The 18,972-nt window shown below is 45.1% G+C and overlaps 1 protein-coding gene across 9 annotated transcripts in view; it reads right to left on the bottom strand.

Moving 5' to 3' along the window:
• Nucleotides 1–12,031, bottom strand: part of DPY19L3 (dpy-19 like C-mannosyltransferase 3) — a 62,938-nt gene extending 50,907 nt beyond the window's left edge. For 2 of the 9 annotated variants that reach the window (XM_084813082.1, XM_084813088.1), the window contains exons 1-4: nt 11,772–11,897; nt 6,772–6,871; nt 5,353–5,495; nt 2,986–3,110 (exon numbers count right to left, since the gene is read on the bottom strand). In XM_084813082.1, the coding sequence (XP_084669208.1) occupies nt 2,986–3,110; nt 5,353–5,455 (228 nt within the window). In that variant the 5' untranslated portion in view covers nt 5,456–5,495; nt 6,772–6,871; nt 11,772–11,897. Of the gene's footprint in view, nt 1–2,985; nt 3,111–5,352; nt 5,538–5,951; nt 6,002–6,771; nt 6,872–11,771 lie in introns of those variants that run through there. The other 7 variants (XM_084813084.1, XM_084813089.1, XM_084813085.1 and 4 more) reach the window with 7 other exon arrangements.
• Nucleotides 12,032–18,972: the final 6,941 nt, after the last annotated feature.

Genomic DNA, 18,972 nt, shown 5'->3' with positions numbered 1-18,972 from the left:
AACCCCAAGATATGTGGAAAAGCAGAATGATGTGTTTTTTAATATTCTAAACAGAGCCATATAAACAGATACTGCCACAATTAATATTCTGTTCAATCCATTATTGTCTATAAAAGGTTCTGGATTTCTAAACAGAGACTGGACTTAAGTTTGAGCTGCTGGCAGCTTGGCAACCAAACATATGGGAGAGTTTGGGAAAGTTGACAGCTTTTGAATCAAGGAATGGGACTAACAGCTAAATTCTGTCCATGACAAAATGCATCTGGGGTCCCATATTAGTAAAAAATTTGGGAACTAGATGAGTTGAAGCCAGATACGTTACTTCAAAACAACACAGTCTAATATACTGAAGACAGTGTTTTGCCTTTTAATACTTTGTTTGCTTAATAAAAGCAAAAATGAACCAGTAGAAGAAATAAAAGAATATTGCCTTTAAAAATGTAGTCCAATTAATTAAGTAGAAAATTTTCTCAAGAATCAAAGTGAAAGCTTAGTACAGATATCTGCATTAAAATGGCCAAGGTTTCACAGTGTGTGCCTTCAACAAGCTTGGTTAATACACACAGAACTCTTGGTCAAATAACCTCAAGCCCATTTGTTCTGACTTGAGTGTTTCTTCAGCTTTGATGAAGGAAGCAAGCAAGCAAGCAAGCAAGCAAGATATTTATTTTTATAGTGACTGATCAAGTATTGAAAGAAAAATGGGGTTCAATTCCCATCTTAGCTATAGTAAATCATCATTTCAATGCCTCCATTTCCTATCCAAGGCATTGGGAATAAGACAGATTATAAATCTAAATAAAATCACTCACAAGTATGTTTTTCCCTTCTAAAACACTGGAGGAAATACCAATTCATATTTGTGCATTACAGGTTTACAAGAATGAGAACAAGCAAAAGGTGTGTCCAGGATAAGCTCTCTATCCTGTATAAGTCATTTACTTTTCTCTTCACAGAAATAATCTGTGTTCAAAGCACCAAGTTTTCACTCTTTTCTTGGCATATTTTCTATCACTATCCAACCCTGATTTATCCTGCGAGAGCTGATAATAAATTGCAATTGAGTTTGCCCTAATAGAAATGTAAAGATAAAATAGGTGCTATTAACATGATATAATTAGATGAAAATACTTTAATGTACCACACAGCAAATTTTGGTACTGCAGGGTATGATCCTAACCTGCTGCATTTAGGGAGGAAAATCCACTGGTAAGGTGCTTAAGAACATCAAGGCTGGGCCTACAATAAGTGTTTGTTTTCATGAACTGAACAAGTCACCTCATATGTTACAGTCCATGATGATGTGATAGTGAAGAAGAGTCAATTCCAGCTTCCTGGCACCTGTTTGATAGACAGAGCCAGTTTCTGTTTTATTTATGATATTCTCTGTGTGCACCCATAACAAATGTAACATTTGAAGTTGTCCTTATCTGAAGGGAAATTAAAGACTTTAGCCTTCCCTCTCTAATTAGGTAAGTTTGGATTTAAGAAGAATCACATATATACTCAGTTGATCAGTCATCATTCAGCCTGAATAATACTGAATTCTTTATTAAAAATAATAGAGGAGTGCACCGCCCACAAGATTTGACTTGAACTCCAATTTGGTGCTTCAGAAAATGGCCTGATTCTGCTTGGACAGCAGAACCAACTCGAGGTTTGGAAATCTGAGCCTTTGTGCCTCCTATCGACTATCATGGAAAATATTTTTTAAAAGGCTATAACATTTTCCTTGTTTGTCAGAAGTGGATGAAATATGCAGGCACAGTAGCCCCTTAGGAGCAGATTATGACTGTCAAATCTCAGAGCAGTAGGTGCAGTGTTTTTTGCGCTATGCACCTTTATATTTGATTTTATTTTTAAAAGGGAACTGCCAATGACGGTTTTATTCATTGGCAGAATTGGATAAAAACTGCAGGGATAGTTGCCCCTTCTGAGGGGATGGAGCCTGCCAAGTTTCAAATGAAAAGGTGGAGGAATCTTTGTGGAAGAGCAGTGTTTGCATTTTGAGGATAAAAAAAAAAAGATGTACATATTCCCTTATGCTCCTTGTGGACCATTCTTATGAAAATGACAGACAGAATAAAGATGATCCCAAGTAAGAAAACTGCAACGTTTCAAATGCCACAATTTATGTGGAAGGGGAGTCCTCAAATTTGGGAGGGGGGGTGAGTGATTCACTTCCCCTTCCCTCCCCCCATGGTTTTGTGGGCAATTTGTATGGAAATCATGCACATTATAGTGATGTCGCCAGGCAAGAAACCCTCAAAGTTTCAGAAGGATAGGTGCAGGAGCTAGGGAATTATGTTGAGTGAAAACCAGTTTAACGCTTTTCATAGTGAAGTCTGATAGCACTGGAATAATGCCCATCTCCTGGTCCCATCCTTGCCCTCCTCCAAAGCACAGTGACCAGAGAGCCCCTGGTAAAACATGTCCTGTGGTTAGAAGGTGGATCTGTCAGTCACTCAAGCTCCATGCTCCCCCCATCAGCATTTAGAGAAATGAAAGCAAAAGATGCCATCTTTGGAGACAAGCTGTCTACCTTCCCAAAGTTGAATTGCAAACAAAGCCCCATCCAGGATCTACCTTCAGTTCCGGACACTTTGGAGAGAAGCCCACTTTGCCTTGGGAAGCACCAGAAATGGTCCAAAGGGGCCCAATTCGAGTTGGGGTTCAGATGAATCTGATACACATCGTCAATAAACAACTACACGCACTATACATCAAATGAGGCTGCTACTTCCAGCTAACTATCTGCTGTGTATCACCTCAGTAAGTCCTCAAGGGAACACCTGATAAGAACAGTGGTTGCTGTGATAGGGAATAAAATGATCGACCATGAAGAAAAAGGTGAAGCTATAGTAGTCTTGGAAAGCTTTGCCAAAAAAATGTTCTGTACAGCCACAGGTAAAATAGATACAGTATCTTCCATATTCTGAACAATGCCTTAGGAAATCAAAGATGCAATTATAGTCATTCTGTTACCTTGATGTTGGAAAACCATAGATCATTTTCATGTAGCGTAGCAACATAAACAGAAGTGAGAATTCCCAGGGAAATGCCAACAATTCCACCAACAATTAATGAAAATTTCTTCCGTAGTTTTCCACCTGCAGAAGATTGTTCTAGTAAATATTTATCATCTAAAATTTTAGATTCCGCCAACACTTGCATCTTGGATTGTTCTGGTATTAGAAGATTCACACTGATTTATACCTTGCAGAATAAATATCCTCCCAAGGTGACATAAAACAGAATAAAAACAAAAATAAAATCCACACAAACCTCTAAATGGGCCAGCTGATTCTTAAAATGTTGGATCCAGAGATCTACCTCTGCATGAAGCTGTCTTTCACTCAAAGAAGGGCTGTTTTACATGTCATGCTAGAACATTGCATGAGACAAGTGAAACAAATCCAATTATGTCCGTCCACTTGTGCAACCACTGTTACAAGCAGAAACATATAGAACCTATCTATTACAACACTGCATGAACTTTTGGGAAAGCATTTGTGGAGTAGTCCTGACAGTTATTTTCCTTCCACTTCTGGTTTCTTAGAACCAAGTAATTCTCTTTGAGCGGTGTAAATTTGAGAGAGCGGAACACTGAAAGAGGCAGAGCTAACTGCTTTTTCTTACCTTTGTTAAGTCTTCTGCATAGAACAGCTAATTGTTGATATGTTCGCTATTAAAACTATGATCTATCTGCTTTGTGTTGTGTCCTTTCCTCAATAATAGAGTTTAGTTTAGCCTTATATGCTAAAAATAGTCATGATAACCACCACCTCTCATTTGGAAACCTTTTGAAATATCCTATGTGGCATGCTTTCTAATAAACTACAAGCAGGGTAACTTTATTAACATTTTGTTTAATCTTGGAGGGCACAATCGTATGCGGACAGGTGGCAGCCTCCAAACTCGGAGGCGACTGCCTATCCAATGCATGGTGGGAGGAGCGTGGAGGGGATCCTTTCCTCTGTGCTCCACCCATCCTGCATTCACAGCTAGATGGCTGATTTTGGCTGTCTAGCTGTGGTACATTGGAGCGTGGGGTGGGGAGGCTGGATGACACATAGGAAGTGTTGTATTGGCACTTCTGCACTCCCTGCCCCACCCCTATGACCACCCCCTTTCGACCCGCTCCACACTGCTCTTGTGAGTGCGGAGCCCAGGGACGATCCGTGCCACCTACGAGGCAGTGGGGGAGGGGGCAGGAAGATGGTTCTCTGGGAACCGGCCTTGGAGCGTGGGCTCTGAGGTCGGTTCCCGGAAACCAACCAATCCCATGGCTGTCTAGCCACTGACTAGTGGCCATAGGATTGCACCCTAAAGGTCTGATTATTTGAATTGTGCATTTCTCCTTCCCTAAGTGTTCACTGATCAAAGCACTCTCTCATAATGGCACACAACTGTCATCATCTGATGACATCAAAGTAGCCAAACTGTACACCAGAGGTGTTGACCCTCTTTCAGCCTGAGGGATGAAATCCATTTTGGGGAAGCAAGCAGGGGCCACACAGTGGTGGGCGGGGCCAAATGTAAAAGGGGCAGGGGCAAGGGGGATGGGGAAAATGCCCCCCCAAAGCATCATATTTTAGATTAAAGCTCTTAGTGCCAGTAACTAAGCCTTAGGAAAGGCATTACAAACTTTTAGAATGGGGAAAAAACTGCACAGAAGCCAGGAAATCATCAAATGATTGGTGGTCAGAGGAAAGGGCACCCTAGAGGGCTGGACTGGGAACCCAGGAAGGCTTTATTTGGCCCCTGGGCCTGAGGGTCTGCACCTCTGTCATATACAATATGATGCCAAGTGAAGAGACAGACTGGTTTTCTACATTTAGATAGTTACTCCTCCATATACACTATATTTATGTCATAATTTCCAGCTTAACCCTGTTATTTGAAACAACAGCCAACTTCTATGAGCACAGAACCATACCCTGAAATAGTATCAAACTCAGTGGAACCAAAAACACTAAAGCTGTGTCTCCCTTATTAGAAGAATGCATTTTATATAAATCTATATTTTATGTACTAACAAGTTTTGTGACAAGATGTTCTAACTGTATTTGCAAATAACAGTACATGAAATATTCTGTAGTCAAAAGTCAGAAATCAAAACATATATCTGTAAATAAACAGCCTATCTCATGGTAATACATGAAGATATGAAGTCAAAGCTAGTTTGAAGTACTGGTTGGGAAGAAACCTATTTTATTTCTAACCATAGTTAACATTGGCATTTGAATAATACATATTCCTGCAATTTCCCTATTTTTAACCTAACACTCTCACCCCCCAATTCTAGCCAAGAAGTTTATAATGATTTTTTAAAACATAAATACAACCTACCGGCTACAATTTTCCCATTAAGTTTCCAGTTCTTTTCATGTGAGATACACTCTTCTGGAGCTTCTGTGACTTTTATTCCCTTTCTCTGTCTAATAGTTGTCATGATGCCAGCAACATTCACATATTATACTTCAATCTGGTTCCTAAATATACAAAGTAATATGGAAGCTAATTAAGCATGTATTTAACAGTGTATCATTACCACTACCCTTAAAATGTATGCAAGAACAGATTGAAGCACAGTTCAGAGACCACAGGTATTAATTATTACATTTCCAAACATCTTTTTATTTTTGCAAAATATCTAAGAATAATCTTGTTCTCACATTTTTTTCACAAATAAATTAGCAAACCAATAATGTAATATTGCACAGAATCATTTGAAATAACTTTCAGATCAGTCAGTCAGTGGAAAGAATGTAGTGTAAAATGTAAGCTCCTTAATTCCTACCCTAGGTACAGTCTAGATACAACTGCATTATCAAAAATCATTAATTCTTGCATATTTTCTAATACATTTATGGTTTCTGATGCCTTGCCCTTTCCTTCTGTAGCAGCTAAAAATATCTTCAAGAGGGAAAAGCGCCTACCCAACTAACCTGGCAAGATGGCTCCTTAATCTATACAGATGCATGCCAATTTTGGAATACTGTAATACAAATAGAAGTGATGATGTCAAAGAAAGACGTTTATGCAAAATCTGGAATGAATATAATTAGTCCTTGTTCTGCATATGTATAATTTCAAGAAGGAAACAGCTCAATAGACTGAAATTTTGTTCATATTTATGGAGGGTATGCTTTGTGGAAATGACTCAGGCCTTGACAACTTGTGACACACCATACACAACGCAACCCAGCAGAGGCACACTAAGCTTTCTGGTTTTGCTACCAGAAGAAGACTGCAAAAACTGGAAGGGAGTGGGGCATTTTTAAGCAACTAGCAACCTACAATGCATGTGGACTGTGTTTGGCCTGGAGGGTCACAAGGCACATAAGGTTTCTCTGTCCTATGCTTTAACTTTGGTAGTTCATAGTACTACTTACATTGGATGGGAATATGACCAAAATTACAATCTTTCTCACCTTATGGAGTATCTTAAATGTTATGTCAGGTTACTAGTTGAAAGGCAGAGAGGACAAAGCTTTTAGGACAGTTATGTAATATATTCTTGGTCAGTGTACAGTCTTATAGCTTTGCTCACTTACAAGGACTCCGGTAAATTTTCAAGGCAATTTATCTTTCATCTGGATGCCCAAACAACACTTTTCACATTCACTGTGTTATAGTTACAAAAATGACTTAGGTACAGATTTTGGATATTTTGGATGCAGGCTTCCTTAACAACCTGCACTGGAGGAGGAACACTGTACACATCTAAAATATGCAAAGTCAGCCAGCTCAACTGCAGATCATCACCTGCCAAAAAGAGTTTGTGAAATGCTGCATGCTGAAGTCAACTGGGTCATGCTTTGAAGGGTCCTTTCTAGTTCAAATCTTCCCCCTTCCCAGCAGAATCCTGTTGAAAATGGAAGCCATGGATAAATGAAGTATATAGAATAATAGGTATACCTTACTTGTACACCTCCCAGAGAACTTGAGTTATTGTATGGTTTAAAAGTGCAATAAATAAATAAATAAATAAATAAATAATTCTCATCCTTCTAATCGGAATAATGAATAGAACCTGAGCATATTAGGAACACTAGAGATGGGCCAGTGAGGCTAAGAGGATACGTTAACCAAATATAGGGTACAAAGTGGTACATGAGTGTTTAAAGGTAAAAAAGGATGGACAGGTGTTTGGGAAAAGATGGAGTACAAGGTCATGTAGGAAAAGAGTACAAAGAAATGGGCGTTGTGGTTATATGGAGCAGCAATAAGTTGCAGAAGGATGTATATTCAAGGCTCCATGAAAAGTTTAAAGGCAACTAAGTTTAAAGACAACACTTTTGCACACAACTAAAAATAGTTAAATAGGGCTGCCAACTTTTTTCCCTAGGTGGCTCCTGGGCCTTTAATACCTACACTAAAAGTAGAAATTCAGGATACAAAACTTCCCCTACAATTCCTTTTCAAGGTCAGGATTAGAACCCACTGCTGAATTTTTGCTGGTTATACTAAAGGCCCTGCGAGGAAAAACCAATAAGGGTGCAATCCTATACATGTTTAGACAGAAAACCATCTCACAATTCCCAGCATTCCCTAACATGGCTGGCTGAGGAATGCTGGGAGTTGTAGGAAGTTTTTCTGTCTAAACATGCATAGGACTGTGTCTTAAATAAACAAAACTAGTTGGCAACATGAATGGTAAAGGAGGTGGATCTTTTCTATCCTCAAGAAGCACTTGCATATTGATTCTAACCTTGTGTTAGTAATAGCCAGTAAAGGACCAGTGGGGATGGATAATATACCAGATAACAGAAAGGTAGCCATGTCACGCCTGTTGCAACAAAAACAATAGAAAGTCCTGTAGCATTTTAAAGACAATTTTTTCAAGGCATAAGCTTTTGTGGGCTCAATAACACCTCTTAACCTTTCATGGCCTTTTGGCTCCACTATTTACAATTTTCCCTCCTCTCTACTTACATGTATGTATATATCTCCCAACTGAAGATAACTCTCCATGCATCTGACAAAGTGGGTTCTGGTCCACCAAAGGTTATGCCTCAATAAACCTGTTAATCTTTAACGTCCAAAAAGATTCATTCTAGATCAAGAGCAAAAGCACACCGAGGACACTTTTGGTGGAGAACAAGGATTTGGGGGAAAATAGTACCAGCAACTTTTACTGTTTTATGACTGATGCGAGATAGGTGCTGTAGGCGGGGTGTAACGAGTCTTGTAGTCCCTTTAAGACTAACAGATTTATTGTGACACAAACCTTTATGAGACCAGAGCCCACTTCATCAGATGCATGAAATGCTATCTTCAGTCGACATGGGTACTGAGAACAAAATGTAAACACTGGGGCCAAAAGATCATGAAATGTAAGAGGTTTACTCTGAGACATCTCTAGGCAAAGCTCAAATGTACATAAGAGAAGCATGGAGTCTAATCATCACTCAGCCATGAAGCTTACTGGGTGAACTTGGGTCAATTTCACCCTTCAGCCTAAAGTAGGGTTGTTGTGAGGAAGAACTATGTATGCTGCCCTAAGCTCCTTGCAAGAAGGACAAAATATTAATGTAATTAATATATAAATACTACTGATTTATTTAGGGAAAGTTAGATCCCATCTTTCCACAATAAAAGCAGCACTACGGGCACAAGAGATTTATTGTGGCAGAAACTTTGGTATACTAGAGTCTACTTCAACAGATGCAAAGTAAACTCTCGTCCACAAAATCTTCTGCCACTAGGAATATGTCCCAGTGACCTCATTGAGATTTATTTCTGAGTAGACATGCTTAGGATTGCACTGTAAATCTGTTAATAGCCCAACAAAGGCAATGCATATTTTCCTGAAAGTAACTCCTGGTGAGTTCAATGAGTTCCAGTGTGCTAGGGAGTAAGCCTCATTCAACACAGTGGGACTTACTTCTGAGCAAACATACATAGGATTGAACTATTTAAGGGTTGGATCCAGGATCTGCCTTCCATGAATATAATCCAACTAAAGTCCTAGACTAGACCCAATGAAATGAATGGGACTTAAGTTAGACATGACTAACAAGTCCCATTCATTTCAGTGGGTCTATTCTAAGTAGGCCTTTAGTTGGATTCTACCCTTAAGAGGAAGGGACCTTCCGCAAGAGGGAGGGCTCCGGTTGTGGAAGGTCCCCCCCTCCACACCAGATTGTTTGGGATCCCCCTCCCCTTCCACAGCTCACCCCTTTCAGCAGAGACTTCTGACCCTCTGTTGTAGCATTTTCAGGGGGCTGGAGGGGCTGCCACGGGAAAGGGGAGGCAGGGAAGTCCACTTCAGCCAGCCGAGTGGATCCAGCGCAAATCTGGCCCTAACCCTAAATTTTTAAGGTGCCGCACCTTTAGCAACAGTCTCACAGGGCAGATAAACACGGCTGACCATTCAAGACAGCAGCAATAACACAGCTGGAGAGAGCATGTCCTTGCCAGCTTTGCCAGAGTGTCCTCCCAGCCTCGCCCTTTGCTTTTCCCATCCCGCCCACAGGCCTGAATCAACGCAGTTCTATCACCCACTAGGGTGACCGATGGGCCACGACCTGTGGGCCAAATCCAAGTCGTGTGGGGAAGGAGGGAGCGAGCTGAATCAATGCAGTTCTATCACCCACTAGGGTGACCGACGGGCCACGACCTGTGGGCCAAATCCAAGTCGTGTGGGGAAGGGGGGAGCGAGCTGAATCAACGCAGTTCTATCACCCACTAGGGTGACCGACGGGCCACGACCTCTGGGCCAAATCCAAGTCGTGTGGGGAAGGAGGGAGCGAGCTGAATCAACGCAGTTCTATCACCCACTAGGGTGACCGACGGGCCACGACCTGTGGGCCAAATCCAAGTCGTGTGGGGAAGGGGGGAGCGAGCTGAATCAACGCAGTTCTATCACCCACTAGGGTGACCGACGGGCCACGACCTGTGGGCCAAATCCAAGTCGTGTGGGGAAGGGGGGAGCGAGCTGAATCAACGCAGTTCTATCACCCACTAGGGTGACCGACGGGCCACGACCTGTGGGCCAAATCCAAGTCGTGTGGGGAAGGGGGGAGCGAGCTGAATCAACGCAGTTCTATCACCCACTAGGGTGACCGACGGGCCACGACCTGTGGGCCAAATCCAAGTCGTGTGGGGAAGGGGGGAGCGAGCTGAATCAACGCAGTTCTATCACCCACTAGGGTGACCGACGGGCCACGACCTGTGGGCCAAATCCAAGTCGTGTGGGGAAGGGGGGAGCGAGCTGAATCAACGCAGTTCTATCACCCACTAGGGTGACCGACGGGCCACGACCTGTGGGCCAAATCCAAGTCGTGTGGGGAAGGGGGGAGCGAGCTGAATCAACGCAGTTCTATCACCCACTAGGGTGACCGACGGGCCACGACCTGTGGGCCAAATCCAAGTCGTGTGGGGAAGGGGGGAGCGAGCTGAATCAACGCAGTTCTATCACCCACTAGGGTGACCGACGGGCCACGACCTGTGGGCCAAATCCAAGTCGTGTGGGGAAGGGGGGAGCGAGCTGAATCAACGCAGTTCTATCACCCACTAGGGTGACCGACGGGCCACGACCTGTGGGCCAAATCCAAGTCGTGTGGGGAAGGGGGGAGCGAGCTGAATCAACGCAGTTCTATCACCCACTAGGGTGACCGACGGGCCACGACCTGTGGGCCAAATCCAAGTCGTGTGGGGAAGGGGGGAGCGAGCTGAATCAACGCAGTTCTATCACCCACTAGGGTGACCGACGGGCCACGACCTGTGGGCCAAATTCAAGTCGTGTGGGGTAGGGGGGAGCGAGCTGAATCAACACAGTTCTATCACCCACTAGGGTGACCGACGGGCCACGACCTGTGGGCCAAATCCAAGTCGTGTGGGGAAGGGGGGAGCGAGCTGAATCAACGCAATTCTATCACCCACTAGGGTGACCGACGGGCCACGACCTGTGGGCCAAATCCAAGTCGTGTGGGGAAGGGGGGAGCGAGCTGAATCAACGCAGTTCTATCACCCACTAGGGTGACCGATGGGCCACGACCTGTGGGCCAAATCCAAGTCGTGTGGGGAAGGGGGGAGCGAGCTGAATCAACGCAGTTCTATCACCCACTAGGGTGACCGACGGGCCACGACCTGTGGGCCAAATCCAAGTCGTGTGGGGAAGGGGGGAGCGAGCTGAATCAACGCAGTTCTATCACCCACTAGGGTGACCGACGGGCCACGACCTGTGGGCCAAATCCAAGTCGTGTGGGGAAGGGGGGAGCGAGCTGAATCAACGCAGTTCTATCACCCACTAGGGTGACCGACGGGCCACGACCTGTGGGCCAAATCCAAGTCGTGTGGGGAAGGGGGGAGCGAGCTGGGGCGGGCCTCTTCTCAAATCCCGGGCAGGCGGGCGGGCTTCAGAGCCTTTAAACCCCGCAGACCTTTGCCGCAGGAGGCTGAAGCGCGTGCCCGGAGAGGCCCTCCTTACTCGAATGCAATAAATATAAGGACGTCCTTTAAGAGGGGAGTGGGGGGGGGAGGCGGGGAGAGGAGGGAGCGGAGGTCACCCGAAGGCGCGCCGGTGTCAGGTGCAGGCGGGAGGCGGTCTGCTCGAAGAGACACGGGGGCTGGGGCGTGCGTGGGGATGCGGACGCGACGCCGGTCTGCCGGGTCGCTCCCTCCCAGCAACTGGCCTAGTCCGGCGAGCGCCGCCGCCAACCCGCCGGGTCCGCACGACCCCTCCGTTTTCTGCCCTCAGCCGGCCGCGCGGCCTGCGCTGCCCCGTTTTAGCCCGCCCTGAGGGGCCCCGCAGTCGTTACCTGCCCGTGGGACGACGCGCAGGCGGTGGCTTGTTGGTTCCGGTGTGGCTAGGGACGGAGGAGGAGGAAGAAGAAGACGCCGCCGCCGCCGCCTCGTCGTCGTAGTCCTCCGCCGCTTCCTCCCTCAGAGATGAAGGCGGGAGCGGGCGAGGGAAGGAAGGGGCTATGGCGAAAGGAGGCGCCACCGGTTTATTGTCCGTTCTCCGAGAGGGGCGGAAAGAAGGGGCCTGGGGTTACTCGGGGGACGCGTTTTGAGGCGGGGGGAAGAGCGCAAAATGGCAGGGGGAGGAGGATTTGGGGGGGGAGGGCTTCTTGGGGAGGGGCGTAAGGTGGACCCCCCCATGATTGCTCATACTGATTTATTTATAAAAATTTATTCTCTTGTTTTCCTCATACACAGACTTCCCACGTTAAAGCCGCGCAGCGCAAGATCCTCGGCATGTTTCCTCCGAAGCAAGCAGCGCCGCACGGAGCTTACGCCAGCAGGAGCATAGGGGCAAAACCCAATGTAAGCCCTACTTAGAGTAGACCCATTGAAATGAGTGGGGCTTAAGTTAGCCATGACTGAAATCCCCTTCATTTCCCGGGTGTGTGTGTGTCTACTCTAAGTAGGATTTACGTTGGATTTTACCCTAGAATTGCTTGCAGCTGCCCAGTGAAATCTTATCAGGCTCTACTCAGAAGGTAAGCCCCATTGTGTTCAGTGGGGTTACTCCTATGCACACCTGGGAGTAAGTCCCACTGTCACTTCTGAGGAGACATGTATAGACTATCACTTTTTAACTGCAATGCTAGGTCCAAACAGTGAAATCTTGTACATGTCTACTCAGTCATAACAATGGGACTTACTCTCAGGTCAGGTAAGTCTGGGAGTAAGCACCTTTGAACACAGTGGGACTTTCTTCTGAGCAGCTACCTATAGAGTTTCACTAAGTTTTAATAGGGTTTTTTTTTTAACCCAATTTATTTTTTAATCCATTCTAATTTATCAGGGCAGCCTATATAAAAAATACAAAGACTATAAATATTTAACAAAACATTAACCGCGGATAAACATAGCATAAACCAATCAGGTCAGGAGACAGGCATTTCTGATGCTAATAGATAACTTCGAAACAGTTCCCATCTTTGTGGTGGCATTTGGTATGCAGCTCGATTCTAGACATGCATGGGCTGGAGTAAGGTCCACTGAATTGATATTATATAGTGTAATCGATGTCAGGGGTGCAGAACCTCAGGCTCAGGGTTCCAATCCAGCCCTCGGGGATTCCTCAGATGGCCATGCCCCCTTCCCCCCCCCAACACCTATCATTTGGTGGTTTCCTGGCTTTTGTGTAGCCTTTTCCACATTTTAAAATGTTGAAATGCCTCTCCTAAGACTGATGGTGGTGTTTGTAATATTTTGGCCTGCTCCTTTGGCGCTGCTGGAATGCAGCCCCCCAAAGCTGCTCTGAAATGGAATTTGGTCCTCGAGCTGCAAGAAGTTCTGCATCCCTGATCTATGTGCACAGTACCAAGTAGGTTAAAACAAGCTCCTGCCCCAGATGGGTTATAATCTATAAATCATCACAAGGGAGACAACTCACAAGGGAGACAACTGAGAAAGGGGAAGGAACTGGAGGCAGGGTAAGCAGTTTCTTTAAAAGTTATCTTTAGAGAATGCATTTCCCGCTTTCATTTTAATCAGTCAATTCATCCCCTGTTGATGCAGTGCAATCTATATTGCCATCATTCTCATATCCTTTTAGTGCAATGTTGCAAGATAGAAACATTTCCTTCAGTTTTTAATACTAAGAAACAATGTAAACACTCACAATTAAAATGGAGTTGCAGGCAGCAACCGGTTGATGTAGTGACTGACCACCCATGATTTGGCCAGATTAAATTTTGGCAGCTGTTGTTGATGTGGGGATTAAGAGCTATTTTGATTTCTCCATGGTGACTACAGAAAACTTTTGAGGCAGAAAGAGGGCTTGGTAGTTAGGGAAAGACTGATTAAATCGCTTGGGGAGCTGTGTGGGGTATGCGTTTATAGGGTACCAGTATTGTTACTACATTTTTGTGTGGGGCAGATAAGAATCTGTAACTGAATCTTTTGTCGCCTGTGATGCTGCAGCTCATAAAGGCACAGAAACTCAGCTAGTTGGGGCTGTGGAATTGGGATGTGGGGTGGAGGAGCAGGCTCATTGGTTTAAGGAAGGCCATGTTCCTTGGTCTCCGGGAGACCAAGGTTGCTGAGTGCATGTACCGGAGGTTGGGTTCGAAGGGCAGTCTGGGGATTCTGCTCGTGTACCGTCCACCCTGCTGCACGACTGACTTCCTGGCTGAGGTGCTTGAGGTGATCTCTGATGTGCGTGTGCAGTCCCCTAACTTATTGGTGTTGGGGGACTTCAACATACATTCAGAGGCCATCCTCACAGGAGCACCTCGGGACTTCATGGAGATCATGGCTTCCTGGGAGCTGCACCATATTCTAACTGGGCCCACCCATGTAGCCGGTCATGCACTAGACCTTGTGTTTGTTTCTGGAGAAGCGGGGAGTGATCTGGAAGTCGGGGGTATATCCACCACTCCCTTGTCATGGGCAGATCACTATCTGGTGACGTTGGACTTCTCGGTTCCACAACCCCTCCGCAGGGGTGGAGGACCCATTAAAATGGTCCGCCCCAGGCGTCTTATGGATCTGAATGGATTCCTGAACGTGCTTGGGGATTCTCTGGAGCACGCCAACGGCCACTCAGTCGAGACCCTGGTGGGTGGCTGGAATGCCGTAATCACTGGGGCATTAGATCGGGTGGCTCCGAAATGCCCTCTCCCCCTGAACAGGGCTTGGACTGCACCATGGTTCAATCCGCAGTTACGAGCTCTGAAACAGGAGGTGAGACAGCTAGTGCTGGTGGCAGAAGTCTCGCTCCAAAGGCGATCAGACACAGGCTAGAGCTGTATCTTCAGCACAGGTGGCGGTGAAGGCAGCAAAAAAGGAATATTATGCTGCCTCTATTGCGTCTGCTGAGTGCTGTCCCAGGAGGCTGTTCCAAGTGGTCTGGAGCCTGGTTGCTCCTGAACCACTGGAGCATTCTAAGGCCTCCTGTGAGGCCTTGGCAAGGCACTTTGCAGATAAAATTGATCGGATTAGGAGTGTTATTACAGTTAGTGAGCAGGAGGCGGTCTGTGGCACACCGGTATTGTGGGATCGGTTCCAGCTTCTTCCTTCTGATGAAGTGGACAAGGCGCTTTCATCTGTAAGGCCGACCACCTACTTACTATATCCTTGCCCATCTTGGCTCATTATGAGCTGCAGAGAGAGGCTGGGTGAGGGGATCAAGGCGGTGGTGAACACCTCCCTTGAGGAGGGAGTGATGCCATCAGCCCTCAAGGAGGCAGTGATAAGACCGCTCTTAAAGAAGCCCTCCTTGGATCCCCAAGTTCTGAACAACTTTCGCCCAGTCTCGAATCTGCCTTTTTTGGGCAAGGTGATTGAGCGGGTGGTGGCGATGCAGTTGAAAGCACACTTGAAAGAAACTGATTATCTAGACCCATTTCAGTCGGGCTTCAGGCCTGGGCATGGGACAGAAATGGCCTTGGTGGATGATATGAGGAGGGCTCTGGATAGGGGCGAATGCTCCTTCCTTGTTCTCCTCGACCTCTCAGCGGCTTCTGATAACGTTGACCACGGTATCCTCCTGGACTGCCTGGAGGGGTTAGGCATTGGAGACACCATATTAAGGTGGTTCTGGTCTTTCCTCTCCGGCAGGTACCAGAGGGTAGCACTGGGAGAGGAGGCTTCGGACCCATGGCCGCCCACTTGTGGGGTGCCACAGGGTTCCATCCTCTCCCCGATGCTATTTAACATCTACGTGAAGCCGCTGGGGGCTATCATCAGGAGGTTTGGGGTGCGGTGTCATCAGTATGCGGATGACACGCAGCTCTGCCTCCTCATTCAAATCTTCACCAAGGTTGGCCATAGAATCCCTGTTCAAATGTCTAGAGATGGTGAGTGGCTGGATGGGGAGGAACAAGCTGAAGCTGAACCTTGACAAGACCGAGGTACTTTTGGTGGGAGATGAGAGGATGTTGGGGGATGTTGACCTGGTGTTGAATGGGGTATGGTTACCCTTGAAAGACCAGGTCTGCAGCCTGGGGGTCATTTTGGACTCCCAGCTGTCCATGGAGGCTCAGGTGTCAGCTGTGAGCTGGACAGCGCTGTACCAACTCCATCTGATACGGTGGCTGCACCCTTACCTTCCTGACCATCTGCTCCTATTGGTAGTACATGCCCTGGTCTCCTCTTGTTTAGACTACTGTAATGCTCTCTATGTGGGGTTACCCTTGAAGACGGTTCAGAAGCTGCAGCTGGTACAGAATGCGGTGGTTCGCCTGATTAAAGGCAGCCGTTGGCAAGATCACATCACTCCAGTGCTGAAGGAGCTGCACTGGTACCAGTTATTTTTCGGGCCAAATTCAAGGTGTTGGTTTTGACCTTTAAAACCCTATACGGTTCCAGCCCAGCCTATCTCAAGGAGCACCTCCAGCAACACCAGATAGACTGCTCAACAAGATCAGCCTTGGATGGCCTTCTCTGTCCCATCAGCCAGGACAGGCTGGTGAGGACGAGGGAGAGGGCCTTTTCTGTGGTGGCCCCCACTCTGTGGAACTCCCTCCCTAGGGAACTCTGCCATGCCCCCTCTTTAATGAGCTTCTGCCATTCATTAGAAACATGGTTGTTCAGGCAGGCATTTGGGGTGGGCTAATTTTAGAAATGTTATGTTTTTAATGTTTAATTTTATTGTATAAACTGTTATTGTTGTACATCGCCCAGAGTGGCTGGGTGACTGGCCAGATGGGCAATTAATAAATTAATTAATTAAATAAATATGTTGGGCTAGGGCATGATTGTAGGCTGTGGTGCTTTGGAATTGACATTGCCCAGTTTTTAGTTGAAGGAAGTATTGCGTCTTATACTACGAAAGTACTTTCATAAAGCATACTTTTTTTCCTCTCTGTTCTGCAGAAGACAAGTTGCAAAATATCCCCAATTTTGGAAGTTTCAAGCCTGCACTTGCACTGTGTTTGTAGCACTGCAGAAGTAACTGTATGGGTGGGGGCAAAATAGGCCATGCTTGCATTACTGATGCCCCTCGCTATTTTTTTAGAAGGCCACTGGGGATGGGGCATAATTTGGCTAATTTCCTTCATGTCCCTGTGAACTTCTCAGAGGTTACCACTAGAAACAAAATATTGAACAAACATGTTAAATGAAATAGATCTTTGATATTATCTTGAAGGACAATTCTTAAGGAAAAGCAGAATTTCCAGACAGCAGGTCTTCTTCGTGGTGATACTCCAGGTCCTTCCCTAAGGAGATAAGCCTGCCATTGTCATCACTACTTTTTGGGTGCCTAGTCAAGTTTGTCCCATTCACATGAGCTTTTTAATAGTAATTCACATCAACTGTTTTGACAGTATCTTCTGTATTCCACTGCTGGTTGTTTTGTATTGCTTGCTTTGTTTTGGGGATTTTTAAAATAGTTAATCTGCTATTTATTGTAATTTTTAATTGAAATGTTAAACCACCTGGAAGATATTTTTAATAGAAAAAAGTCTGGACATTTTTATCCAGTTCAATAAAACCGTGTTATACCAGTTTTTGCCAAACATTCTATTTGCAAGAGCTTTGCACAAGACACAAGTACCGGTTAGAGGATCCGGCTTCCTTTCTACTCTTAATTCTCCATGACCAATCCAGTTTTCTTTCGTAGAATGCCTTTTATGTTGGAAAGACCAGAAGAGGTGGTCTGGTAAGATATAGACAGTAGCAATGCTGCCTTATAGATATCACAAAGCTTTTATACATGGATAAGGATAAAAAAAAAACAGCTGCAGAACACCATAATAGGGCAAGTATAATTCAGCTCAAAATCAACTTTAAATGCCTATCTTAAATGATGGCAAAGTACATAGTTTAGAATCACCAGAGAAACAGTAAAGAAATGTATTTACCACTCATGAGCTTAAACTCACACAAATTGTGAGCTTTCTCAGCTAAATACAGTTTGTTAAACGTGCAGCCCAACCTTCCCCAATCTCATGCCCTTTAGATGTTTTGGTCTACAACTCTCAGCATTCGTGACCACTGGCCATGCTGCAGGTTGGGAAAGGCTGCCATAGCCTGACATGCCCTTGATAAGCGTTCTGGCTTTTGTAGTCTCAGGCAGACAATAAAATCAAGCTGCTGCTGAGCCACCATACATGGCCAGTAGACCAAATATTGCTTGGTGTGGGAATCTCCTTCAGTCCACTTCGGAGAAGCTCTCAGGGGCTGCATTCCAGTGGTGGGTGGAGCCAAAAAATATCAGCATATTTTAACTTAAAGCCCTTACTGCCAGTAATTAAGCCTTAGGAGAATAGGAGAAGTATTTCAACCATTTAGAGTGGGGGGAAACTGCATAGAAGCTGGGAAACGACCAATCAATGGGTGGGGGGTGGGAAACTGGCCATGGCTATTTCCCATGGGGGGATTTGGACCCCCTGACACGAGGTTCTGCACTCCTGGCTATTAGAAGGTCACAAGTTATGCAAGGCTCCCCTGCTGGTGAGAACACAAGGGTGGGAAAAAAACAACTATAGTATTTATTTAGTGCTTTATTGCTCAAATGAATCAAATATATTATCTCGGCATTCCATAAAAAACCCTTTAAAGTAGATTAAAATACCCATATTGGGGAAGGTGTCTGATTAAAAAGGAAAAAAGAAAAGAAAAACTACATTGACAAGCAAGCTAAAACTTTCCACTTTAGTTCTAAAATGTATATAATGCAGCACAGTATTGATGTGTTCAACATAGGAGTTTATTACCAAAATACAATTAGTCAATACATGACAAAACTTCTGTAAAGCAAAATAAATTATTCTAATAATGTACAGTATTTCAGAAGGTAGTCAAAGTAGTACTACAAAGTTTGCTTCCATAGTTTCCAAACAAGACAATCCTAGAGAGAATTTAAGGCATGCAGCTTAATGTGCGGAAAAGATCTTATAAAATAAGCCATCCTATCACTAAGATACATGTCAGTTTTCTAAAAGTTTTATACTTTGGCTATAAAAAGCAGTGCCGCAGTATTACAATTCCTTTTCTTAAAAAAATATATGTACCCATGCCCATGAATATCAAATGCAAAATTCTATTAAATATATTTTAACA

Source organism: Heloderma suspectum, chromosome 8 (genome assembly GCF_057233095.1).
Source record: "Heloderma suspectum isolate Gila_16-S chromosome 8, 16-S_ref, whole genome shotgun sequence".
NCBI lineage: Eukaryota > Metazoa > Chordata > Lepidosauria > Squamata > Helodermatidae > Heloderma > Heloderma suspectum.
Note: the sequence above shows the minus strand (reverse complement) of the source record. Positions and strands in the feature narration are given on the sequence as shown.